At 38.7% G+C, this 27,253-nt stretch overlaps 1 protein-coding gene across 1 annotated transcript in view; it reads right to left on the bottom strand.

The window, feature by feature from the left end:
- The window catches only part of LOC118890279 (mitochondrial poly(A) polymerase), a 31,046-nt gene that overhangs the window by 1,256 nt on the left and 2,537 nt on the right, over nucleotides 1-27,253 (bottom strand). The window contains exons 2-8 of the mRNA XM_036842895.1: nucleotides 23,498-23,670; nucleotides 22,735-22,968; nucleotides 21,444-21,668; nucleotides 15,416-15,627; nucleotides 10,753-10,979; nucleotides 1,341-1,433; nucleotides 1,187-1,260 (exon numbers count right to left, since the gene is read on the bottom strand). Of these exons, the coding sequence (XP_036698790.1) occupies nucleotides 1,187-1,260; nucleotides 1,341-1,433; nucleotides 10,753-10,979; nucleotides 15,416-15,627; nucleotides 21,444-21,668; nucleotides 22,735-22,968; nucleotides 23,498-23,670 (1,238 nt within the window). The remainder of the gene's footprint in view (nucleotides 1-1,186; nucleotides 1,261-1,340; nucleotides 1,434-10,752; nucleotides 10,980-15,415; nucleotides 15,628-21,443; nucleotides 21,669-22,734; nucleotides 22,969-23,497; nucleotides 23,671-27,253) is intronic.

Raw genomic sequence — 27,253 nt, 5'->3', positions numbered from 1 at the left:
GTTGTACAAGTATGAAATGAGAAAGGAAGAGAAGGAACAAAGGATTATTCATTTAAAAACACTAGACGTTTCCCATCTACATTCCTAAAGATCCAACTTAAGGCTCTGCCAGGTAAGATACAGAAATAAAAAGAAAAGCTAGAGCTACGAGCCACACAAACATCAGTGATCCACTAGCCCATATAATCTTTTCCTCTCCCGAATGATACCACATGTAGGACTCGGATATTGCAAAACCAGTAGTCAGGTCTCCAGTGCGAGCAGCCCCTGTTAATTCCCTAACTCCTCTCAAGCCACTGCCCAGCAGGGTCCTGCCTGACCATCATCTCTGAACCTTAAGGGGTAAGGGTACAGAAAGGGTGGAGAACTCCCTATGTTCCGTGCCCTTTTCCTCCTAGACTGCAGTCCAGAGCTCTGTGCCTCTACCCTCTCCCAATCCCACACTTTCTTTCTTTTTTATTTGTTAAAAACAAGAGCTCCGTGAGCAGGATAAGGGTTAGGGAAGAATGAAAAAAGGAGAGGTGAAGAAACAAAAACAGAATATCTGAGTATGTGTTTTACGAAGCCAGTCTTCTAAGGGCTGTAACCAGATACCCACATGCTGAGCAGAACAGACCCGGAGCGCCATCTCAAGTATCTCCCACGTGCAAACAAGTTTTGCTCAGGGTTTACTCTGATAGATTCTCTTTATGGAAAATGTCTGTCATTCCAGCTACTCAGATGAACCCAAATCATAATTCACTTGCCTAAGTAATTTAAACCCTAAGGGCTCAAACTGAGGGAATCATTAAAATCTATCTTTGGGACTAGGTATTCTGTTTCTTTCATAGAAACCCAAATCCAGCTTACAGAGAACTATATGTAAAATCATGCTCTCTAAAAAACTTTCAGAACATATTCCACATTTTCAAGGACACAGTATTAGTAGTAAGTGACACAAAGTTACTTGGCAAAGTGACAAAGGCAGATGTTGAAAAGAGGTGGCCTTTGCTCCCCCAGACACTAGATGACTGGTCTTAGCCAAGTCATGCATCTCCACTAGGGCACCAGTTTTCTCATTACTCTCTATCACCATAGAGGTGACACGCAATGACATTTGTTACAGTGCTTTGAAAACTAAACTCGTTAAATATTAGTGCAGTAGAAGACCATATACCTAATAACCAAACATTGAAACAGTATTTACCTGTCGAATATTAATGGAATTTTTATTGAATGCGAAATTTCCAAAATATTCAAAAAATTCTTTCAGTAGTAATTCTGTAAGAAAATAAAACAAGGAAAATAATAAGAAAGTCTGTTTCAGTGCAAAAAGGAACAAAGAAAAAGAAAACACCTACCTAGTGTTTCTGCGTTTCCTGAAGGTTTAATTCTATTGAAGTCGCGAACAAATGTACAGTTGTGGCCTTCTATTATACACTTATCTTCTGCATCTTAAATAAACAGAAATGAAAAATATTTAACATTCTATTTCAAAGATATTCCCTACTTCAGAAATCTATAATCACATAAAGTTATAGATAAATGTGTCCTATTATTAGTCAGTGTTTTTTATATATAGTATAGATGGTTAGTAGGATTAAAACTCCATTAAAAAAGATCTGAGAGCAATTTTACTTCGGTAAAATTAACTTCACATGTACTTTAGCAAACTAGAATTGTCTATCAACACTCGATGATTCCTAATCTATCTTCTGAGGTCATCAGTTTTCTAGCTGAAAATGAGGACAGTTCCCATCTTTCACCAACTTAAATCTTGGCACTATCTTTGATCAATAATATTTAATTTAGATTTCCCTGTTCATTCTTATCACCCTTTTGTGCGTTTACTTTCAACAATTCATCCACGATACGTACAAATTGAATGTTCTAAGAATTTTGAAAACCTTCCAGTAATTTCTAAGATGCAGGCCTCTAGAGTGACTGGGATTCAGTACCACACATTTAACAGCACAGTGGACTTAAACATTCACCTTTCCTAACAGTATTTACATCTTCAGAGGTAATCCTTTCCCTAGTTATCAATAAATATACAGCTACCATGAAATCCCGCAACCATTTTAACCTACCTTCCACTGCACAACGTGCAGGCAAACTCCCATTCTGAAAAGTCTAATCAATGGCCACCTAAAAACGGCTTTTCGCCTTCCCTAACGCCAAGCTGGCGCTCCAGCCTTTCTGCTCCGTGCTCCATCGGCACTTGCCCGACTGCGCTATGACTGCGTGCATGCTGTCTGCTCCCTTACCCCAGTCTGGGGCTACAGAGGCCACTGTCCAATCAAGGCAGTGATGACCTTCCCTCCCCCTCCCGCCCCCGTCCAGTCCACAGCGACAGAGTCCAGCGTACAGCGGGCACATAACCGAGCATCTGAATGATCGCTGGTATTTGACTTTGAGTGCTTATCTGTAACAGCCAGAAAGAAATTTAGAAAGAGATAAACAAGGTTCCTTCAAACCTCTGTCTCCCCTTTTTTATAATTTTGGTTATTTTTTGGTTAAGACCTGAGTTACTGACTTAAGTATTCAAAAAGCATTCCAGATTCTACCATTAATTCTAGATTCTAAAATTAATTGCTATTAATTTTAGTAGCAAATTTTATGTACTCTACTATACAACTGAAGAACTTATATACAGTTCCACTTAGACCTACTTTTTATGGGACCTGGGCATATGTTTTATTATTTCAAATTATCAACAGTTTATATTTTTTGTGACACAGGCCAGTCACATATATTGATGCTCTTTTAGCTGCTATGTCCTTTTTTTCCCCCAGAAATATAATTCTAATAGAAAAATGAGATCCACATTAAAGTATTTCTACATTGAAGTATTTCTAGGAATGTACAGTGATGAAAAACAGACTGTGTCTACGACTGCTGGTCTTCACTAAAAGAGTTTTTAACAAAGTAGTAAAACTTAAAGGACAAAAATTATCCTCTGATTTAAGATATGGCCATTTTTGTTTTTTCAAAATCCCCAAGGCATTCAAACCTAAGAAACAACTCAGCTGTTAAAGTCTTCCCCTTTTTCCCCTCGCCCCTGTTTTTCTGCTATTAAACTATCACCCAAACAACAGCTACACAGTCCAATATAACAGCCACTAGACACATGCGGCCATTAAGATTAAAAATTCAGTTCCTCAGTCACACTAACCATATTTCAAGTGCCTGATAGCCACAGATAACAAGTGGCTGCCCCAATGTACAACATGATCACAGAAGTTCTACTGGGCGGTGCTGCCACAGAGAAGCGGTTCTCAACCTACTCAGACGTAAGATACCCTATTACTGTTCGTTAATTCCCGTGGCAATGACTTTCTTCTTAAATGTACTGTATGAAACACTGGCAAAAATTCTTAACTAAATACAAACTTTCTCAGCTGTGGAAAAAATAGCCATGTAAGCACCTTAACTCATAATAGAGTTCTTCCCCTTAAGTGAACTTAAAAACTATATGAAAAAAATTAAGATTATGTATTTGCTAAATTTGATTTTCTTGCTTCCTTTGGAAATCTTTAGATTCTCAATGATCGGTACAGCAATTACTGTTTTTCAACATGATACATATGACAAATGAAATTCACTGAATAACATTCTCACAGACATATCCAGAATGATAAACGTACCCACATTTTTCAGGGAACTAATATTGAACTACCATAACTCATAATCTGCCAGAGAGATCACGACTGGCAAGAGCTGGTGTATATATTGATAGATTACTAGGGGCTGCAGTAGAGATAATCGTATCTATGGGGTTATATAATTATTTAGGTTAATCTTCCTGTTCGAAAGAGCCAAAATCAACACTGCACCAGCCACAGGCATTTCTAACAAACAACCTGAAGCGGACAGGCATCTAAATAAGGGACGTAACAACAGGCATCAAGTTCACATGAAAGCTGATTAATTTTTCTTTGGTAACAAATCCTTTATAATGTCCTACTTTTATAAGAAGAGTTTACTAGAATTAAACTTGAATAGCTACAATTATATAACTAACTCCATTCAGCTTCTATTATAACTATTAGCAGCACCAAGCCTTCCAGTATGCCACAGGTCAGTAGTAACTGAATGAGAGAAGCCAGCAGGCGACAGGTGACTCTCTCTGCTCACTGGCGAGGCTGACTCTGTAATATTGGGGGGGGCGGGGGGGACACACTCAGGCAGTTGCCATTTTGCTTCCTTCTAGCCCACCCGGCCAGAGTGATTTCTGAAAATGCACATCCAAGGGAGCGCCTCTCAAGTGCTTGGATCTAACTCTGGGAAGACTCTGAGTGTCATGGTTATACCCTCCTCGAAAGCAGCTTTAATGCCTCGTAGCTCACTCAACTCCAGAGTAATTCCTACTTAGATGCTGTTCCTCACACATGTGCACCTGGAACACAGACTGCTTACTATCAATCACCCGCGCTAATCTACAGGCAAGGCCAAGTCCTTCTACGCGCCCCCATCACGCCGCGTGCCCCAGTGACACTCAGCCCCTCTGGGCGGCAGCCTACACGCTGGTTCAGAGCACGCGCTCCAGGGTAAAGATGGCAAAATAAACTCGGGCATCTACCTTCACCCCCTCCCAAAGCACCATTGAAAGGACAGTAAAATGACATAAAATCTTACAGGTGGAGCCAAGAAGAGCCAAGAGCAACCACCATCTTTAAGACGAAGAACAGACGGGCAAGCAGCAGTGACGCAGGCGGTGTGGACACACTGGGCCCTAAAGCAGCAGTGAGGAAAGCCAAGGAGAAACCAGACGTCCAGGCAGAGCTCCCAACGGCTCAGGGGCTGGAGCACCAGGTCCAGCCTGGACGCCTGACGGTGACAGAAGCGCTGAGACCCTCCCCCGACCCCAGGTCCCTTCCCGACGGAAAATGTCGCGTTTACCCTGGAGATGGCAGAAGAAAGAACCTCTAGACTGGGAGATGCAAGACACAGCTGAGGGTGGGAAAATTGTTCTAAATGCAATAAATGGCATGATAAATGGCAAAGTTTCAGCATGCCAGTAGCCAGGCCGTTTCTGCCAGAAAAAAGATCGAAAGAGTCCTTTCTGGGGAGCCTGAAGCCCCAGAGGAATGAGCCGGAGATGGGGGCTCTAACGCCCCAGCGAACAGCCCGGCCGGGCCCTAGATCGTGTGTCACAGTCAACAAGCTCCAACTGGGCTCAGACTCAGATTAGCTTTTTAGTTTCTAATTCAAACATGAGCAGAAATTCAAAGATTACCAGACACCTGCGGAAGGCCTCTAACATGAGACTAAACAAAATAAAATGAAAAACTATTTTTAAAAAACAGAGGCTAGGTAAAGAAGAATTCATTAACAGAATATTTGATGCTTCTATTTTGAGAAAAGATTTATTGAGATAACTCGTGGCAAGTCTGAGATTCAATTAATGTTAAGTACATGAAAAACTAAGCAAACAAAAATAAATAAGGAATATTAAAAACTATTAACTCCAAAAAAATATACAAAGTTGGGCAGGAAAGGAAATTAATTTTAGTTTACTCCATGGATCAGATATGAAGAGTGCTTCCATAGTCACAATAGTGTAAAGAGTGCACAGCAAGATCATGCTATAGCTGTAGTCACAATACGAGGGATGGAAAATACGTGTGTATGTGTGAGGGCCCTACAGGAGGAAGAGTTATTCCTCCTCTTCCATAAAGGGAAGTCACAGACGGTGCCGAATGCTAAAAAAAAAAGGAAAATCAAGATACAGCAATTCAGGATTTTATTTTGGAAATATGGTTTAAAATATTAAACAGATCAGGTAAGAGAGTTAAAAGTGGTTGCCTACAGTGAGAGACTAAAGGAGTAGAAGGCACAGGCCCAGAGGGCGAGTTACGGTCACAAAGTCTGCAGTAACCATGCGCATCTGTAACTCTGCTAGAACTGAACTTTAAAAGCCACGGTCCTTTTCATCAGCCACTATCAAGGGAGTGAAGGGAACCAGTGTGCACATATTTGAGATACACAGATACGCATATACATACAGAACACGTGACCAAGGACTCACGTGCAGAATATGTAAAGAATTCCAACGAATGAATAAGAAAATGACAGATAATCCAACAGAAAAATAAGCGAAAGACTTACAGAAACTTCACAAGAGATACCCAAATGGCTAATACATATATGAAAAGGTGCTCAATGTTATTAGTCACCAGGGAAAAGAAAATCAAAACGAACCGTGATGCCACGACACATGCAATTAGAAGAACTACCATAAAAAAAGATAATCCCAGGTGTTGGCAAAGACCAACAGCATTTACAACTTGTATATTAGGCCTGCGGGAGTTCACACTTTGGAAAACTGTTTGGCAGTGTCTCTACCAAAGCTCAATATACCCGAAGCCTGAGACTCAGAAACTCTACTCCTCAGATACACTGGACAGAAATGAGTACCTGTGTTCAGTTCTCACCAAAAGAAATGTGCCAGCACAGTCACACTAGCACTACCTGTCATAGTTCCAGACTACAAATTACCCAAATGTCCACCAAAAATAGAATTTAAAAAACTTTTGGAATATTCATATAACAGAATACTACATAGCAATGGAAATGAATGGCCCACAAATGCACTAATAAGATGAATGCATCTCCTAAACACAATGTTGAGAGGGAAAAGCCAGACACAGAAGAATATGTACTCTGTGATACCTTTTACATAAGAGACACGAACAGGTAAGATTCATCTACGCTGTCAGAAGAGACTGGGCTGGGGGAAGGTGTACAGTGACCGGAAAGGAGCGCAGCTGGTACTTCTAGGTGCTTTATCCAATCTGGGTGGCGGTTACAGGGGTGTGTTCAGTTTGCGAAAATCTATACACACACACACACACACACAGACACATATATATATATGCACTTTGATGTGTATTATATTTCAGTTAGAAAAAAAAGTATAAGCTCTGAAAAGTGCTTGCATTTGAATTCTGGCTCTAGCGTGTTCTAACTATGTGAACTTAGGAAATGGAGATGATGCATAAAATTTTTTAGCCAAGTGCCTGGCACTCAATAAATTGTTACTGGGTCACAGAAAGCTAGCAACCAAAGCTCTCTTCTGTGCTGGGGTCTCCGCATCAAATTTGCTGAAAATGCTACCCAGTCGTTTCTTCCTCAAACCTTTAATTCGTCATAGGAAAGAAAAACAGGAATCCTAAACAAAAGAACTCTAATCAAACAACTGATTATAAGAGGAAGATGCTACATTAAAAGCATTAAACACAGAAGTAAATATAACAAAGGTAGCAAAGCCAAAAAAAGGGCAGAAAATGCAAGAAAATAAGACACATGGGGGAAAGTAGTAGCGACTAAGAAAAGATAAAGAAACAAAAATTCAAGAATAACCAAAATACGAAAGTTGCCATCATGCTCAGTACAAAAGAGCCTTCAACTTTAAAATGTTCATCCAATCATTTCAATCTATTTACTGAACTTCTCTAAGCCAGGAGCAGAAAATGCAGAGACAAGACGAATCAGACAGCCTGCCCTAGAAAAGCTTGGCCAAGGCAGGCAGGTAAAAGAACGACAACAATCCACCAGCTGTTACAATCCAGGTGCGCTCCAGGTACTTGGAAGCCGACAAGGCACCGCCTCCTGGGAGGGAGGCGGGAGAGAGAAGCCAGGAAAGACCTAACAAGCAAGCCTTTGGAGTGGGCGTATCTTCTCTGCCTTGATCATGAGGAGGTTCTCCAGGCAAGGAGAGAAGGCAGGAGGAAAGGGCCACCTCCGGCGAAGGCACAGAGATGTGCAGAAGTGCAAAGGGCTGCAGCTCCCGACCTGCACACAAGAGGGAAGGCACAAGAAGAGGAGGAAAATGAAGGTCACGAAGCACCCGAAACACAAGGCTAAGAGGTCTGGACTGCAACTTCTGGATTTCAAACAGTGGTTGACAAAGTCCCAGAAGTGTTAACAGGCGCTCCAGAAATTGGCGCTGCCTTCTACTAACAAACAAGCAGGCAGGCAATCGAGTAAACGGGGTCTTACTGTCTTCTTTGTGAAACAACACAAATGACAGGCTCTACTTGAATATCAAATGAGAGGCGCAGTTTAGAAGAAAAGGACTGTAAGAGGACACAAGTCCCTCAGCTGCTTAATTACGGAGTGCCCAAGATGGCTTTGATTATTTCACGATTTAACATTGTTTTTATTCTTAGCCATATACTGTTGAATGTACATCAGTATGGGACCACTGGTTAAAGTCAGAAAGTATAAAAAACATGGATTCTGAAAAATACTTAAATGAGTAGGAAAAAAATATTTTGACAAATTCTCCTCAAAATCATCTTCACCACATCCTTCATATACATTCATCCACAAAAAATTGTTTTAGGGCTTCCCTGGTGGCGCAGTGGTTGAGAATCTGCCTGCCAATGCAGGGGACACGGGTTCGAGCCCTGGTCTGGGAAGATCCCACATGCCATGGAGCAACTAGGCCCGTGAGCCACAACTACTGAGCCTGCGCGTCTGGAGCCTGTGCTCCGCAACAAGAGAGGCCGCGATAGTGAGAGGCCCGCGCACCGCGATGAAGAGTGGCCCCGGCTCGCCGCAACTAGAGAGAAAAGCCCTCGCACAGAAACGAAGACCCAACACAGCCATAAATAAATAAATAAATAAATAAATAAAATTAAAAAAATATATATATATACGTCACATTAAAAAAAAAATTGTTTTACAACAAGTTCAAGATTTCACTAGAACTTCAAAAACCAAAGATAAAAAAGTAGCAACAATTATATCAAATTCGCTTTACATTTATTGGTAATTCACACCTATAATGTGCTATGTGGAAAGAAGCAACTGAAATGGCCCCAAAATTTCTCTGACCATGTTTAAAAATTAACATGAAGAATTTTCAACAACCAATTTGGTATTTTTAAGTAGAAAATGAAGGAATTCCCAAACTAGTTTTGTCCGTTTTGATGCCATAAGATGTGAATAAATTTAAATTTGGTTTAAAATAGATTTGGAATAAAAACTCAACATGTCATTTTTAATTTGTTCACAAATCATATTCTTTTTCTGAAACAATTAGTGGAAATTAAAAAAAAGATACTAGGAAATTACTGAAGGATTTCAAGAGAGAGAATACTACAATTAGACACGAATTTCTGAAAATCACTCTGTTAAGAATGGAGCAGCGGGAAGGAGAGAAGCAGTATAAACCTCCCCAGGCAGGGATGCGAGGGGCCTGAGCGCGGCAGGCTGGCAGCACTTGTCAGACTGGAAGAGAACACTCACGATGTTAGGCGCAGTCAGCCCCCAACATAAACCTGCCTCAATTCCTCCTCTTTTTCAGCTTCTACTCTTTCTTAGATTCGGAACTCCAAAATTCCATGATATTTCCCCAAAATGGTTTCTAGGAGAGCAGTCGTAAGCATCAGGGCACACAGCAGGGATTGAACAGGAAGTGCTTTTTCCAGGTTGCTTATTGGTGAGATCTACCCAGGTTTTCTCTTTGTTTCTTACCTCTTTACTACATTGAGTTACCTGAGAACATCGTCTGTGCCAAAAATCACACCTGACACACAGTAAGTCACTAACAGATCTTCAGTGAACGAATGACACCAAACGATGAGATGGGCACCGATGCGGACGAGGCCCTTTATTCCAACCTCAGAGGTGAGACACAGGCTCAGCACTCCACCTCCCTGAAAACTTCCTACTTTCCACTAACCTGCCACATGGAGCTTTTTTTACAGCTTACTTTCAAGCTGTACCATCACTTACAGTGTTCACAGGAAAGAAGAGATTACTTCTAATTTGAATAATAAGGAAAAGTGGCATGGAAGAGAATTTAAAAGAATTTAGAGAAGAAAAGGCACATTCTAGGAAGAAAAACACACAGCATAAACGAAGGAGCTAAGAGGAAATGTTATGAACATGGTATTGGCTGAAACGTGGGAACACATGAAGAGAAATGGTGGGAGAAGAGGTTGGAAAAACTGGATGTGGCTATAGCTGAAAATCTTAAGCACCAAGCTAAGTCAACTGCTTGAGGTTTATTCTATAGGGAATAAAATTCCTTTAAGGTGATTTTAAACAGGGACGATTCAGGGATGTACTGGCAGCAATATATAAGAGGGGCAGAAGATGGAGTGTGTATACACTTTGAGTAAATCCCTGAATTATCTTCCTTTTAGAATTTAGGACTGTAATACTTTAGAATCTCATAGAGCAGTCTATCAAAATTTCAATTTATTTAAAATATAAATTAAATAGTATACTAATTTTAAAACCATTTACCTACGATTCCTTATAAGCTTTAACCAAAAAAAAAATTTAGGATCTCTGTAAAGCAATTATGATCCAATAAAGACGCTAAAACAAAAAAAACAAAAAAAATCATGAAACAGTTTTTAGTATCTCTAAGAGAAATCTGGAAATAGCTTCAGACTTGGAAAGCTATCTCTGAAGCTGGGATCCTATCAGAAGCTGCATCTGGGATATATTTTTTTCCAAGGTCATTCCAAGCTTGGTAAACTAACGGAGAGGTTCCAACTGGCTCAGGAGATTGTAAACAACGTTGCCAACTGACACAGGACAGAACTCTCAAAAAATTCTAAAGGCCTCAGCTTCACAAATCATCTGCTCTCATGACCCCTGGTGGACATTAAGAAAATTAAAAGCTTTTAAATTTTAGATTCATAAGGCTTTGAATATACATGACCACCAACACACACACATGGTTTTGATAACACATGGTAATTCTATCCATTCAAACGTCAGAGAGAAAATAGATGCTTCTAGTCTCACCTGCAAGGGTTTTTAGGTAGTCTAGTGTTGGAAGAATAGGGGGTGATCTCCTCTGGAGAAAAAAGATGACCATCACGGTAAGGGAGAAATTTGTAATCCAAGCACCAGGAATACTACTCGTTAACGAATGTGCTCGAGCCCAGCATCGGATACTGAACACCAAGGCTCTCACTCGGGAGTCCAGGGCACCATATATATAAAGGAGTTCAGAACTCTTCAAGGCAATCCTTCAAAAGAGAAAAATAACAGGAATTTTCAAACCCCCAAATTATGATCCCAGAGTAGAATAAAACACATACCTGGGGACATATCTAAATATCTTACTCTATCTGAACATATTCAGAATAACAAGAGCAGATCATCAAAAGCATTATGTATTTGCAATATAAAATTTAACGTGAATGGTTATACTTTCATTACCCTTAAAACATTCTTTTAACTGCTGACAACCATGATGCAGTTCTAAAGCTTAAAATGTTTAAATCAAAGTCCCTAAACATGACCTAATAAGTGAAATACTACCTAAGCACTCTTTATTAACTATCAGTAAAGACACCAGCACACCTGTAAATAAGATGCTTCACACTTCAGTTGCACACCTGGATTATCTAGTCCTTTTTTTTTTTTTGAGCTATCAGTTCATGTGTTTATTTGTTGCACCCATTGCTTTTCCAGTGTTTTTAGGGGGCATTTAAGAACCCCTATAGTAAATCGTCCAGGTATGAGTCTATAAATCTAGATCAGAGAAGATATAGACAGAATGAACAAAGTCAGCACCAGAATGTATTCGGGCTGTAGGCATTCCAGCCCGATGGTTCTGCAGATTAATTAAAATTTGAGCTGCAAGTTTGTTTCTGATCTTCCTATCAGAAGTAGCTAGAAACGGAATGCGGTCATTTGTAGGATTTACACTGGCCACAAGGAGAAACATGATAATTCTTCCAGGGTAAAGATTTCCCGATAACTGAATTTCAAAAACAATTTGATCTCATTGTAGAGTATAGGTGAAATAACATTATACTTTATCATCTAAATCAGGACACTTTAGAATGGGAAAGGGGGGTTATCTAGTCCTTTGACAGACAAGGAAAACATTCTACTTATTTTATCAAGAAAGTATAAATGTCTTAAAATTCAGCCAAAATTACTTAAGTTTAATATTTATAAAAACCACAATCCATGAAGATAAAACGTCTATTAAGAAATCAATCTTCAGAGCCTGTCTTCAATAAGTCTTCTAATCACAATGTTACAGTGCAAAGAATTATAAGAATTATTTTAAAATCAAGCTCCTACTGATCAAGACATGTTGTGTAATTACTCAGAGAACTGAGAGGGCACAACACCGGTGATTTCACAGTAGCAACTCCAACTGTCTACTAAGTACCACCATGGACGGCATTTACTTCCTGAGTTTAAGGAAGAGAGCAGAAATGTCAAATTAGAAATTCATGGTGATTAAATGTTTTATCCATGTAAATGAAGGTAAATTAAGCTGAAAAATAAATATCAAATAGTGCAAGGTATCTGATATAAAAAAACAATGTGAGTATATAAACCTGAAGCATATTAAAATTTTTAAAACTATACCAACAAGACCATGAAAATAACACTATTACAAAGATAAATGTCCTTTTAGAGACACAGATATAGAGAACAAACATATGGACACCAAGGGGGTAAAACGGCAATGGGGTGGGGATGGTGGTGTGCTGAATTGGGCGATTGGGAGTGACATGTATACACTGATGTGTATAAAACTGATGCCTAATAAGAACCTGCAGTATAAAAAAACAAACAAAACAACTAATACTAAACTTTCATTGGGTTATTTGTATGGAAATATGTTAATATAAATGTTTCAGACATTACATGAAATTTCTAAAAATCTTATATTTGTATTTGTATGGAAATATGTATGGAAATATGTTAATATAAATGTTTCAGACATTACATGAAATTTCTAAAAATCTTATATTTGTATTTGTATGGAAATATGTATGGAAATATGTTAATATAAATGTTTCAGACATTACATGAAATTTCTAAAAATCTTATATGTTCTGGTATAATGTTATAAGTAATAATCCTAGTTATTACTTTAAAATGTATATCTCAGAAATAACTAATTTTCTTGTCAACTGCATTATTATGAACTTTCATCAAATCTTTAACCGTGGTCATTTTTAAGTTTTTGTCATTTACAGACAGTTCTGGGTGTACTCTGATGATTTTGCAAATATGTTCCTATAAAAGGGTTTCATCTTCAAGAAATTCATGGAAAAGACTCTGACAAGTACAGGTTTCTGGTAACTGACTGTACTGCTGAACTGAATGAATAAGCATTTTCAGAACTCTAATGAAAAACTGATGAACTCATAAAAGTGCTAACAAAAGATCAAGATGAAAAAAAAAATTAATTACATGGGACTGAGTGAACTGATGAGGATGAGTATAATTTTTGTGACTTTCTGTCTGAATTTAAAAAAAAAAAAAAATCCCACGAGGACTCAGAGGCAAAGAATATACAAATCAATTTTCACTGCAAAGTAAAGGAGCTGTTATAGTGGAGGATTACTGGACTGAATGTCAATATTATGACATAGTATGAGTGTGTTTCATGTTTGGTAATTGCAATCATTGTTGCTTTTGTTGTGGTCATCCATGTACAATGCTTGGTGTCAGTCTATTTATCTCTTGTAAAAATAAAATACAGTGTGTGTGTGTGAAAAGAAAAACAAAAAAAAAACAATGTGAGTATATAAACCTGAAGCATATTAAAACAAAATTTTTAAAACTATACCAACAAGACCATGAAAATAACACTATTACAAAGATAAATGTCCTTTTAGAGACACAGATATAGAGAACAAACATATGGACACCAAGGGGGGAAAACGGCAATGGGGTGGGGATGGTGGTGTGCTGAATTGGGCGATTGGGAGTGACATGTATACACTGATGTGTATAAAACTGATGACTAATAGGAACCTGCTGTATAAACAAACAAACAAACAAACAAAAAAAACAACTAATACTAAACTTTCTTTGGGTTATTTGTATGGAAATATGTTAATATAAATGTTTCAGACATTACATGAAATTTCTAAAAATCTTATATGTTCTGGTATAATGTTATAAGTCATAATTCTAGTTATTACTTTAAAATGTATATCTCAGAAATAACTAAATTTCCTTGTCAACTGCATTATTATGAACTTTCATCAAATCTTTAACAGTGGTCATTTTTAAGTCTTTTGTCATTTACAGACAGTTCTGGGTGTACTCTGATGCTTTTGCAAATATGTTCCTATAAAAGGGTTTCATCTTCAAGGAATTCATGGAAAAGACTCTGACAAGTACAGGTTTCTGGTAACTGACTGTACCGCTGAACTGAATGAATAAGCATTTTCAGAACTCTAATGAAAAACTGATGAACTCATAAAAGTGCTAACAAAAGATCAAGATGGAAAAAAAAATTAATTACATGGGACTGAGTGAACTGATGAGTATGAGTATAATTTTTGTGACTTTCTGTTTGAATAAAAAAAAATCCCACAAGGACTCAGAGGCAAAAAATATACAAATCAATTCTCACTGCAAAGTAAAGGAGCTGTTACAGTGGAGGATTACTGGACTGAATGTCAATATTATGACATAGTATGAGTGTGTTTCGTGTTTGGTAATTGCAATCATTGTTGCTTTTGTTGTGGTCATCCACTTACAATGCTTGGTGTCAGTTTATTTATCTCTTGTAAAAGTAAAATACAGTGTGTGTGTGTGAAAAAAAATTTCAATAGTTTAAAAACTATTCTGATTGTATGGATTTATATAAAGGTGTTTCTCTCTAAAAAAAAAAAATTAATGATGTAATCTTTCACCTCTAAAAAAAAGTCATTTTATTCTATTTATATACTATAAAGAAAATATAGTAATGATAGAAATACAGTATATATTTTTATTATTCAAAAGTCCTTCACACTGACTTGTTAGTGAACACTGGACTTTAATCAAAACTGCTCTAGATTGGATCTCCTGAATCTACTTGTAGTTCTGATCATGTATCTAGCAGATAGTACAGTGGAACCAAACGCATGCAATGAGCACACGAGAGTATAAAGAAGCAAACTCCTCAGCTGAGAAGTCTTCCCTACTGAGAACCAAAGAAAAGTCGTCAGAGTATAAAAGAACTTGTCGTTCTCATCCCATGTGTTTTAAAGCAAACAGGTTGATAATAAAATGAAAACATGCTGAAGAAAAACTACGCAGTCTCATTAGGCTGCTCAGACCACCGTCTGACTTAAGCAAATGCTACCTTTGTTTGGACACACAGTCGACTGCCTCTGGAAGCAGCTGAGAGCACAAACCCAAGGTGCCGCTTTATTTTCCAAGTGCGCTAGAAGGCTATATACTTCGGAATTTCTGAGTTGTTATCAGGCTACGTAAGTAAGAACAATGAAACACAAGTCTTCTCAGAAGATGTTAGTTAGGCATGTTAACATTTTAATAATTGAAAACCCTACTTTTCAATTCAAGTGTTCAAGTTTTAAAAAAATTATTATTAAAGCATATCAAAGAGTCGAAAGCCATTGTTTCTGTACAAGAAAAACTATGCTAATACCTTATAACATTCACATTTAAGATAATAAGTAAGAGACCGTACCTATTGTTAGTAGTCAAGTCACACTGAAATCCAGAGGCCTGGTGTGAGAACCGGACAAGGGGACACCGAGCATTTAGTATTTTCTGTACTCCCACACAGCCCGGGCCAAAGTGGTCAAGGCATTCTCCTATCACAGACAGGATCTTCTGTGTTGCAATTCTTTCCGAAGGAACATTTTTCACTTGAAATTCCATCAGAAAATTTCCTGAGGCCTGAATAATAAAAACATTTGTAAATAGGAGCTTTCCATAAAAAGGAATTTCTTAAAAAAACTTTTCTAAAAGGATGCTCTAAGTCATTTCTGGCCAAAACACACACACACACACACACACACACACACACACACACACTCCAACAAAACCCAAAACAAACAAACAAAATCAATAACCACACAAACACATACACAAAAAATTCTTCATGCAATCACAGCCAAAAGCAGACCAAAAATCTTCAGCTGTCAAAACAGACAACCTACAGACTAGGAGAAAATATTTGCAAACGACGTGACCGACAAGGGCTTAATTTCCAATATACACAAACAGCTCATACAACTCAATAACAAAAAAGCAAACAACCCAATCAAAAAATGGGCAGAAGATCTAAATAGACATTTCTCCAAAGAAGACATACAGACTGCCAAGAGGCACATGAAAAGCTGCTCAACATCACTAATCATTAGAGAAATGCAAATCAAAACTGCAATGAGGTATCACCTCACACCCATCAGAATGGCCATCATTAAAAAGTCGACAAATAATAAATGCTGGAGAGGGTGTGGAGAAAAGGGAACCTCCCTACTCTGTTGGTGGGAATGGAAATTGATACAGCCACTATGGAGAACAGTATGGAGGTTCCTTAAAAAACTAAAAATAGAACTACTATACAGCCCAGCAATCCCACTACTGGGCATATATCCTGAGAAAACCATAATTCAAAAAGAGTCATGTACCACAATGTTCACTGCAGCTCTATTTACAATAGCCAGGACACAAAAGCAACCTAAGTGTCCATCGACAGATGAATGGATAAAGACAATGTGACACACCCGCACACACACACAATGGAATACTACTCAGCCATTAAAAAGAACGAAATAATGCTATCTGCAGCAACACGGATGGACCCAGAGATTATCATACTAAGTGAAGTCAGAAAGAGAAAGACAAATATATGATCCCTCTTGTGTGTGGAATCTAAAATATGATACAAATGAACTTATTTATAAAACAGAAACAGACTCAGAAGACACAGAAGACCAACTTACAGTTACCCAAGGGGGTGGGGGAGGGATAAATTAGGAGTTTAGGATTAGCAAATACAAACTATTGATACTATATATAAAATAAACAACAAGGTCCTACTGTATAGCACAGGGAACTATATTAAATATCCCGTGATAAACCATAATGGAAAAGAATATGAAAAAGAATATATGTATGTATAACTGAATCACTTTGCTGGACACCAGAAATCAACACAACATTGTAAACCAACTATACTTCAATAAAAATACTTTCAAAAACTCTTCACTTTTCTTTTGCTTCTCTAGAGTATAAAATACTAACTTGAAAAATCACTGGCTTTTTATAATTAACTTACATACCACAGTATATATCATAAAGTAAGACTATAGTAGAACCACAGATTCTATAAATTCTGTGAATGTACATGTGCCCTTTCCAAGTTAGCCTTTCCATTTTAATAAGATCTGTAAACCCACAGTAGTTATAACAGGAAATATATGCACGAGGACAGTAGATCAACAGAAGAAAACAGTACAAACAGACCTAACTACAGAAATTTAATAGTTAATAAAATGAACTCTGCAAACTACTGCGGGAAAATTGCTATTGAAACAATGAGCCAAGTGGCCATTAAAAAAATAAACTAGACTAGTCCAAAACCAAAGTAAATTCAACACAGACCAAAGACTTAAACATAAAAGTTTTTAATCAATAAAGTACCACAACACAATGGGTGAAAGTTTCTACAATCTTAGAGTGAAGGATTATCTAAGCATGACATGAAATTCCAGAACACACAAAAGAATACGGATGAATAAAAATTAAAACCATCTTAAGGCCAAGCATATATTCATTACTAGATAAAAGACAAATGAAGACGATAATACATGTCATATAAAGGGCTAACTTCCCTAATTTATGAAGGGTTTGTACAAATGGAAGGGAGGAAAGCCCACCCAATTCTAAAAATGGCCAAAAACACTTGAATAAGAAACTAACAGAAGAAATAAAAATGAGTAAGAAACATAGAAAGAGATGGTCTTGTTTTCCAGAAGCTAAGAAGAAATTAAAATAGCACTGAGATTTCTCATTTATCAGTCTGGCAAAGACAAAAAGGGTGACAGGACCAGCGTTGGTGGGTGAGGGGAAACACACACATCCGTCAGTGGGAGCGTAAACCGGGACATACTTTTGGGACAATTTTAGTATTGAAATAGCAAAATTTTAAATACGTATCAATAAGATTTTGATTAGCTATTAAAATCCTAGGAAATCACCCCAAAGGAATGCTCATACAGATGAGCTGATTTGCAAAGCTGTCCCCTCACTGCAGCGTTATTTGTGTGGTAGATACTTTTGAAGAGCTCTGTCTAGCTTAATAAAGCCTCCTACCCCTCTCTGAGAACTCAGTCCCCCGAAAGGATCACGGCCCTGACGATGCATGTGGACCAGGCAGAGCGGCTGACGCGAGCACTGCAGGGGCACACCCCCGTCCAGCCAGCCGTCTCCACCAGCAACCGCAGCGGAGCTTCCGAGGCAACCACGTGGTTGAAATAGAGCTCAGAAGCTTTGGGGCAGAGGCACAGTCTACAGCATGAGGATGAAAATATAAAGAAAATCGAAGCGGGTGGGGAGAGGGGAGTGAAGGGAAGGGAGATATTAAGTAATGCGAATACGTGGAGAAGAAACAGAACCCTTCGTGGACTCCTGATTGTTTATACTTCCCAGTGCTGTCCTTTCCTAAGCCTCCCCCACATTCCTGGCCCTGGGTTCTGCGATGCTTCCTCTCCTTCTCTCGTTGGCTTGTTTAAGCTGCTCTGGGTTGGTTTCTGTTATGCACAACCTAAGAATATTACCTAATATAGTCGGCAATAAAGTGGGGAAGAAAAGATACCGTCCCCTAACTGTCTAACAAATGAAGCACTGGTTAGGTAAATTATGGTACATTCATTCAATTGAACATTCTGCATCCACTGAAGAGGATGCAGCAGACTGAACTGCTGAGACACTATTAAGTGGGGGAAAAAATCACGTTAAAATCTGTATAGATTATATTATAATCTCTTCCTAACTGCTCTCAACTCAGGCTGAAGAATAAAACAAGCCCAGAGAACCACAAACCAAGGGGGAGTGCTGGGACACACGGAGCACCAGGAGGTAAGAGGGAGGAGGGGCTCACAACTGCATACAGTGTTCAAGGAAGCTGTTTTATGGAGGATGAGTTTAAAAGTGCTCCTGGCTTTTTAAAATCTATTCTTATTTATTTAAAAATAAAAAATAAATAAAAGTGCTCCTGTTTTTCATGTTTCATTTTTAAAATGTTTCTATTAGCAAAGCTATTATAATCTTAAACAAGCACATATTTCAGAGTATATGTTTATAACAACACTGCATAAGTTAAACCTACATACGGAATGATGTTAAATTGTTTAGTGAGACTGGAGCACTGTCTTTTAAACTATCTTTTCCTAACGGCTCTCTGTTTCAGAAATCTAAGACCCAACTAAGTTTCCAACTCCTTCCTCTGCTTCCAACAGAAAAAAATGTATTTCTTACTGTCTAGCAATCCTCTCAAACACTCCATGAGCTGGCGTTATAGCACTAACCCAATTTTATGGCTAGGAAAATCGAGGCACAGAGAAGGTAAATAACTTTCCCAGGGTCATACAGCAGGTAAGTAAACGAACTATTCTGCACTCCCGAGCCCAAGCTTTCACCATTACAACACATTATAATGCACTTTAATTATCTGGCAAGGTCTTTTATTTAATATAAAAATAGCCTAACATAATTTAAGTGTCCCTGTCAGGAATTTAATACAATTTCAAGTACATGTTAGTCTTAATCAGACTGACCCGTTTCACCTTCATGTGCTTCATATTTCTTGGCCAGTTTCAACTATGTAATTACATGCTGAGCAGATAAAGTATGGCGGGCACTGTGTGGGATGAGAAAATGAACAGACACGGATCCTACCCTGCCCACGCTTAGGATACAGTGAGAGACACAGATCAACCACTAACTAAACGTAACGCAGAAGGAATCTGGAGACAGAAATATGAGCTACGCTGCAAAAAAGGAGTGATTAATTTTGACTGGAGCAGAGGGAAACATCAAGTATGGTTTAAGAAGGTGGGGTCAGGACGAGGCCGTGAGAGCCGTGTAGGAATGGCAGTCAGGAGCGGAAGGGAAGTGCACTCCTGAGTGAAGACACAGAGCTACGGTTCAGTCGCCATTCATACCCTAAAAGTGCCCCACAACCGGTAATTAAATGATGTGATTGGAAAACTGGGTGTGTGAAGACAGAGAAAGACAAACGATTACTAAAATGAATTATGAGGCAGATCATTTCAATTCTATGTTAAAACGAAGAACTGTTCTAAGCTTGTGGATGATCCAAGCTGTGTTTTAAGATAACTGCAGCAGAGACTGAGGGCTGGAATACCGAGGCATGACACGAGACGCACGTGGAAAGCAGGATGTTGCTACCATCATCTAAGTGAGAATTTATAAGGGACCGTGTCACTATAGCTTTGAGGATGTAAATGAAGAGGTAGACCTGAAAGATTAGCTTAGATAGCTTTGCTTAGACGACAGCAAATGTCAGGAAAGCTAAAATGCCACTGATTAACATGTGACACATAACTAAGAACTTTTATAAAAACTTATAAAGAATATTTACAAGGAGATGAAGATAAAGTTCTGTTTTCAAAATGTTAAGTTTGAAGTTTCAAATGGACATCTACACAGAGATGATTACTAGTTTGAAATACATAAGAAAGAACAGTCCTAAAAACCTAAGATTTTACAAAAACACAGAAGGCTTTTCAAATCAAAGTTGTAATGAAATTAAAGCACCTCATATTGTTTGGGATGATGGCAGACATGCTGATTAAGTTTACTCTGTCAGACACGCATGTTAATAAGAACATAAATGGGATATACAATTTCTAAACTGTAACAGGAAAGACAGGAAGGGAGGAAAGGGCAGAATAAAGAAAGAATCCAACAGGAGGAGGAAAGCAAAGGAATGAAAAGCAAAGAAAAAGCATAGAAAATAGGAAATAAAAAATAAGACAGTAGAAATAAACCCCAAAATTACCAGTAGTAATAAATAAAAAGACTCACAGATTGGAGTAAAAGCATAAAATTCAGTGATCTGCTATTTATACTCAAAACGTAACAACATATGTGAAGGCTGGACATACTGACGTAGGAGGAGAAGGTATGTGAGACAAGTAACAAGCAGCCACCTTAACAAACAAAAAAGAATTTAAAGAAGAGGCGTTTACAGAGACGAAGGACAAACTTTAATGATAAATGCACAACCCAATAAAAAGGTATAATAATCATATACCTATACGTAGCTAACATAGTCTTTGAATAAAACAAAAATCAAAAGAATTCTGAGAAATGAAGAGAAACAAAAATCATGAGATGTAAAAAGTATTTCAGTAACTAGATCATGCAGATGAAAAAATTAGTTAATACACACATAATCTGAATAACACAGTAAGTAAGTAACCTTGGCCTACCCAAAAAAATTCTCAACCCTCAAAAAGAACAACCATTTTATTACATATTTAAGATATTCACAAAAAAATGATAATATATTAGACCGATACAAAGAAAGACTTTACAATTCCAAAGAATCAGTATCAAATAGACCCTATTCTTTAACCATATTATTCCTTAAGCTTAGAAATCAAGTTGTAATTTTATTAAATCCAAAGATTTCCTTTATTTTTTTCTGACAACTTTGTGATTTAAAGAGATGTAATTACCTTGTGAGTACTAAAGTTTTCAATTTCATCTAGATCCAAAAACATGTCCAAATCACATCCTAATTTTCCAAAACTGTTCACTGAAGAGCCAAAGGGTCTGACGGTGCAGCCCGGAAAATACGCAGCTGCTACATCTTCAATAAGAGAGCAGGTGAGATACCGGAGCTTGCTGTTCTCCTCTGTTAGCTGGAATTCCCTCAAGAGAGTGTTCAGCTGATCATCTACCTAGCTGGCCAAAACAAAAACAAGAGAATATAGAGAACGTTAAGGTCATGTAAAATAATTGTCATTTTACTTCTAGAAATTTGATGGCTTAGGAGACCGACCTTAAAAACACGCAATCTTTTTACATTTAGCCTTAAAAGTGGATTTTACAAATGCCCTTTAAAAAGCACTGAGGAATGAGGACACCAGCAAAAAAAAAAAAAAGTTGGCTAGAATTAAAACTACTATTTTTCTTAGGCCATGAGTATAAAGTATTGTTTTAGGAAAATGAAAATAGTAAAATGCCCCAGTAGAGGAGGTCAAAGCAACCACAAAGCTGGACATTTAAATGAAGTTGGCGGGAGAGAAGAACCAATGTTAAAGGCAAGTAACACCAGAAATAAGCAAGGCTTCAAGGGATGAAGGCCCAAGGTCCCCCAGTTCCTCAGAATAACAGTCCTGTATGTTCCCTAGAAGGCTGGTGATAAAACGATCACACCGTGAAGGTGCATGCTGGAGCTGAATATTTAAAATAAAAACCACAGCCTTAAACACCCACGTTTGAAAATAATACTGAAAATAACCGAACTAAACATTGAACTCAAGAAAAATAAATAACAGAAAGTAGAGGAAATACAAAAGGTTAGAAGTAAAGTTTTAAAAATTAGAAAATCAACCACCAAAATAGTATTTTGATAACTAAAACCATGAACATATTCTTGGAAAGGACTAGCTAAACCTTTGACAAGTCTGAGTAAGAAAAACCAAAACTACTATAAACATTACTAGAGCAGAAAAAGAGAGCTAAAACCAGAAATAAGATATTTTAAAATTTATAAAAGAATGCCATATACAATTATATGTCATGTTGACAAGAGAAAGAAAGCAAGAATAATCCAAAGGCCCAAAACTCTGGCAGAATGTGGTTACTTCCGAGGGTTACAAATGGGATACGGTGGCAGGGAGTAGGGAAGGATTACTTTTACTTTTCACTCAGTGTGAATATTTAATGATAAAAACTTAAAATATACAAAACAAGTCAAACGCACACACATATCAAGTCAGGGAAGTATGCCTACAAACTTACACTTTCTGCACAACAAAGTAATTCAAAAAGCTTCTTGCTTGAAGGAGAAGACTGATTCCTACATTGAATACTTGACTGTTCAGAAGTCTGGTTTAATGGAGTCTTCAACTTTAAATTGAAGTAACGCGATCTGAATGGAATTGCAGCCTCTGTGCCCAGGCTTGGAGTACGAGTTACATTTTGCAGTGAAGCTACGCTTTCCTTCTGACTAAATTCTACAACAGCATAAAGACCCTACACCAAAAACATAAGAAGAACAGAACACATTTCAAAATACTATTTTTAACACAGTATTTTAGTTCATATTTCAAAGCAATTATCATAACATACAAAATACTAATTTTTAAAATTTACAATGATACGCTTCTAACACGAGCAATGGTTTTAACCACTATAAGCAGATAAAGAAAAGGAACATTATAAAGTGGTATTAGTTAAGAGAAGCTGAAAATAATGCTGAAATAGAAAATTAAAAGGCAAAACAAAGATTTCCCACTGGCTTCTACACCTAAGATAATGGAACGATTTAAAGTATTCAAATTATGAAATGTTCAGGTATAATTATGCTCATAATTCTGTGGTACTGCTATAAGGATTTCTATTCTCATATCAAAAAAAAATCTCACTGAAGAAATTTAGACAAAGAAAGATGTAGGATATCAAAAAAGAATCTAACTTTACCATGTTGCAGAGGCAACAGAGCAAAAAATAACTTTAAAAAAAAAGGATGAATGTTAAGTTAGATTGTTTTTCAAATACTTACAAAGCTTTCATAGAAGAAGTGGCTGTTAACAGGTCCATGCTGGGATAAGTACTTGAGAAACTTCTTCTCGCTGATTTTATTTGGGCAGTGGATTAACACAGTCCGCTGGGCCTGTTCTCGTCTCTCTTTCTGCACCTCAGAGAATCTCTTTTTTGGAGTCCTGTCTTCAGAGCCTATGAATGAGACAAAGGCATTCCCAACACACACACGTAAAATGTAAAGCATCTCTTGATATGGTATATAAAGATTTTACACCTGAGCACAACCAGCTTTATCCTCATTTCATCTTCTTCCTTCTCCTTTACAAGGGTGAAGCTATACTCCTCTCAGGCTTCCTGTTACCATTCTCTTGTGATTACCATTAAATTGTCCACTCTGTTTTGACTGACCACACTCAATGCATAGCGCTAAAAAGGGAGCGCTCCACAAAATTTTAAAAGTAAAACCACTTCCACAAATACACACATACAAAGTCTGTATAAGCTATAACATTCCAAAGCCTAAAAAAAAATGATTACAAGCCTGAGCGCAACGAGACAATGAGTTTAGAAGTTTAATGTATTAAAGTAAGTTATTAGTTTTTGGGACTTCCCTGGTGGTCCAGTGGGTAAGACTCTGCGCTCGCGATGCAGGGGGTCCGTGTTCGAGCCCTCACTGGGGAACTAGATCCCACATGCCGCAGCTAAGAAGTCCGCATGCTGCAACTAAAAGATCCCACACACCGCAATAAAGATCCACACACTGTAACAAAGACCCGGCTCAGCCAAAATTAATTAATTAATTAATATTAAAAAAATAAAATAAGTTATTAGTTTTTCTCTGTAAAGGGTCTTGATCTGGCTCAAACAATGAACAGTGAGTTACCAACTATCATGGGCTCTGCATCACAGGGAAATCTGAGAGCCTGAACCCTAGTTGCTGCCCACAAAGAGCTCATACTTTTTACTAAAGAAATAGAAGGGGTTTTTATTTTTCCCCATAAAAAACCATCCAGGGGTTAGGGAGTTACAATCACAGGAAATGAAGACAAGAGCTGTGACAGGCAAGAAGTAAATAATCCACTGATCACAAAGTAAAGATCAACAAGTGAACTAAACACAAGGAAAAAGAAAATCATTCAAGTTCTAATTCCAAAGAGATTAAATGTAACCGATGCACAGAAATCAGCAAAAGCTTTCAGCCTCATCTTCTTTCAAAAGGTCACAAAACTGATGGATCAAGGAAATGCCGCGCACACACTGAACCTTCATTTCCGCAAACCCCAAGCCATCCCTCATGGATGAGACAGAGGGAGGCAGGCAGTGAGAGCCGGCGGGACCCTCCAGCCTGCTGGGCAGCACCCACCTAGAGGCACGTCTCACCAGGGCACTCCTGGCCCTGCCCTACTCCACATTTCTAACAACTGATCAAACACACTGCGCGTCTTCCCTACACTCACTGTAGAGATGCTAAACGTGCATCTCTTCAATACGCGTCCTCTTCTCTACTCCGGATGCCAATTCTTCAACGTCAATCTCTCATTTCAGGCCTGGAACACAGCAGCCTGATTGCTAAACTGGTCTCATTCGCTCCACTCTTGTCCTTCTCAAGCCACTCTCCACACTGCTGCCAAAGTCATCTTTCTAAGATAATCTTTTTTAGAAAGTCTTCTTCTCTGACTTCCCTGCCGCGTTCGTGATGAGGCCTAAGCCCCACAGCCCGGCTATAAAGCTCCCGGCACCCCGGCCCCCCTCCTCAGCCGTGCCAACTTCAGTCCTCCTCCTCCACCCCGCTCACGCGCGGTGCTCTGCACACGGCACCGGCACACACACTCTGAGCTCTTCACGTCTTCTCCTCTCCGGCTGGACGCCCACCTTCTCATTTTCTGCCCCGCAAACTCCCACTCATCCTCCAAATCGTGCTCAGCTCTGTGAAGAGGTGACTCTCCTCGGCAGAATCGCTTCCACCTCTGCACTAGCTCACTTCAACATCCATGGAAGAAGGTAAGTCACGGTGCTGTGTTTACTTAACAACATGGAAGAATATCTGTCTTCCATGCTGAGGGCAGGGACTATTCTTACTCACTTTGACCTCAGTCTACTGACAGCCCTTCCAACTGGTCCTTCTTTTTTTTATGGTCCAGGCTTTTCTCACCCACTTTTCCAGCTGTAATAACCACCTCTATCTTCTTGTCTCTGATATTTACTGAGTCTAGACTGATGTCCAACTGCTTATTGTAAAAGTAAAGTCAAGCTGTAAAATTTCATAGAGCAAAAGTATAAATCCTCCCCTAGTTCTCTCCCTCTAATACCCACTTATTAGGCTCGATACTTAGCTTTCCAGACATTTTCAAGGCACACATAAACATATACATTTGCATCTCTCCGGAGATAAACATTTTTCACACAATTACTGAAAATGTACTATACATTCTCTTCTGTAATATGCTTTTAAATATTTAATACATTGTTGATATCTTTTTGTGTCAGTAGATATATATTTACCTCATTTTTAAAATAACTGCATAAACATTCTTAGGTGTTTATGGTAATTTAGTCAATCCTCCGATAAATACTGAGATGGTTTACCATTTTCACTATCACAGACAATACTGCAATATCACTGGCATACAATGTTTTGCACCATTATGCAGGTATCCCTGCAGCTGGATTACTGGGAAGAGCAGGGACGGAGCGCGAGAGGGAGACAGAGAAGTCTGATGACAGATGGGGTGACAGGCTTGAACGGGACCGACGGCCCTAACCCTGAACAGCAGCAGGCAAGACGAAGTAGACGGGACAGAGTCATGACGGGGACAAAAAGTTCAGGTAGCGTAAGTACATGGCCTTGCAGAAGGCTTGTCAAATCTACAAACAACACGAAGTTGGGAGGAAAAACTAGTAAGTGTTAGTATTTTAAGACAGACTCAAATTTGCAGCAGTCTTGATAACATAACTTGATAAGCATAAGCACAAAACATATTGTCCTGCGTTTAGAATTAAAAACAACATAAAGACACAAGCACATAGTGGGGGGGAAAATTCAGCCAGCAGCAGATGGACAAAAGAAGACCAAAAGTTTGATTTGATGAAAGCTCAAAATGAGCCAAGGGAATGTCTTGACTTCTGGGGTGAGGAAAGGGAGAAGACAGATATAGATATAAAATCCAAATCCAAGGGGGTAAGAGCACTTCTTTCCTATTTACTGGTCAGGCCACACACGGAGCACACGCTCTGTTCCGGACGTGACGGATATGAGGATACTGAGGAACCAGAGCGCAGCTGGAGAGGAGTAACGAAGGTCTAGAAACTCTGACAGAGAATTACTGTAGATAAAGCGGGGATTTACAACCTGGAAACAGACTAATGAGAAATGAGAGCCGTCCTTCCACCGGTGCAGCACATTCCAGTGTTCACGGAAACATTCCCTTCTGAATCTCACAATAACCTTTAGAGATAAACAGAGCAGGCAGCATTACTGGTGCAAAAGCTGCACCAAGGCAAACATCTAACACGCTGGGTAGCCTCCCGCAGAGTTTAGCTGCTGTTTGGCGGCCCGGCATCCGTCCTCCTTGTCTGTTCACGGCACGAGCCTGCCTGTGCGGCCGGCGGACGGGGGCGCTGTCGGCAGTCACCCTGCATCACACCCCACCAGACGCGCCAGGGCTGTCAGAGGGTTTTAAACAGTTCCTCTTGGTCCCGGAGGTGGGGCTGTGATGATCAACAGCTCTTGCTTAGAATCTTTCAAATCTTTCAAATTCAGGCAAAAGATCATTTT

This window comes from Balaenoptera musculus, chromosome 2 (assembly GCF_009873245.2).
Source record: "Balaenoptera musculus isolate JJ_BM4_2016_0621 chromosome 2, mBalMus1.pri.v3, whole genome shotgun sequence".
Classification (NCBI taxonomy): Eukaryota; Metazoa; Chordata; class Mammalia; order Artiodactyla; family Balaenopteridae; genus Balaenoptera; species Balaenoptera musculus.
The sequence above is the reverse complement of the archived record's forward strand: the minus strand, read 5'-3'. Positions and strand labels throughout refer to the sequence as shown.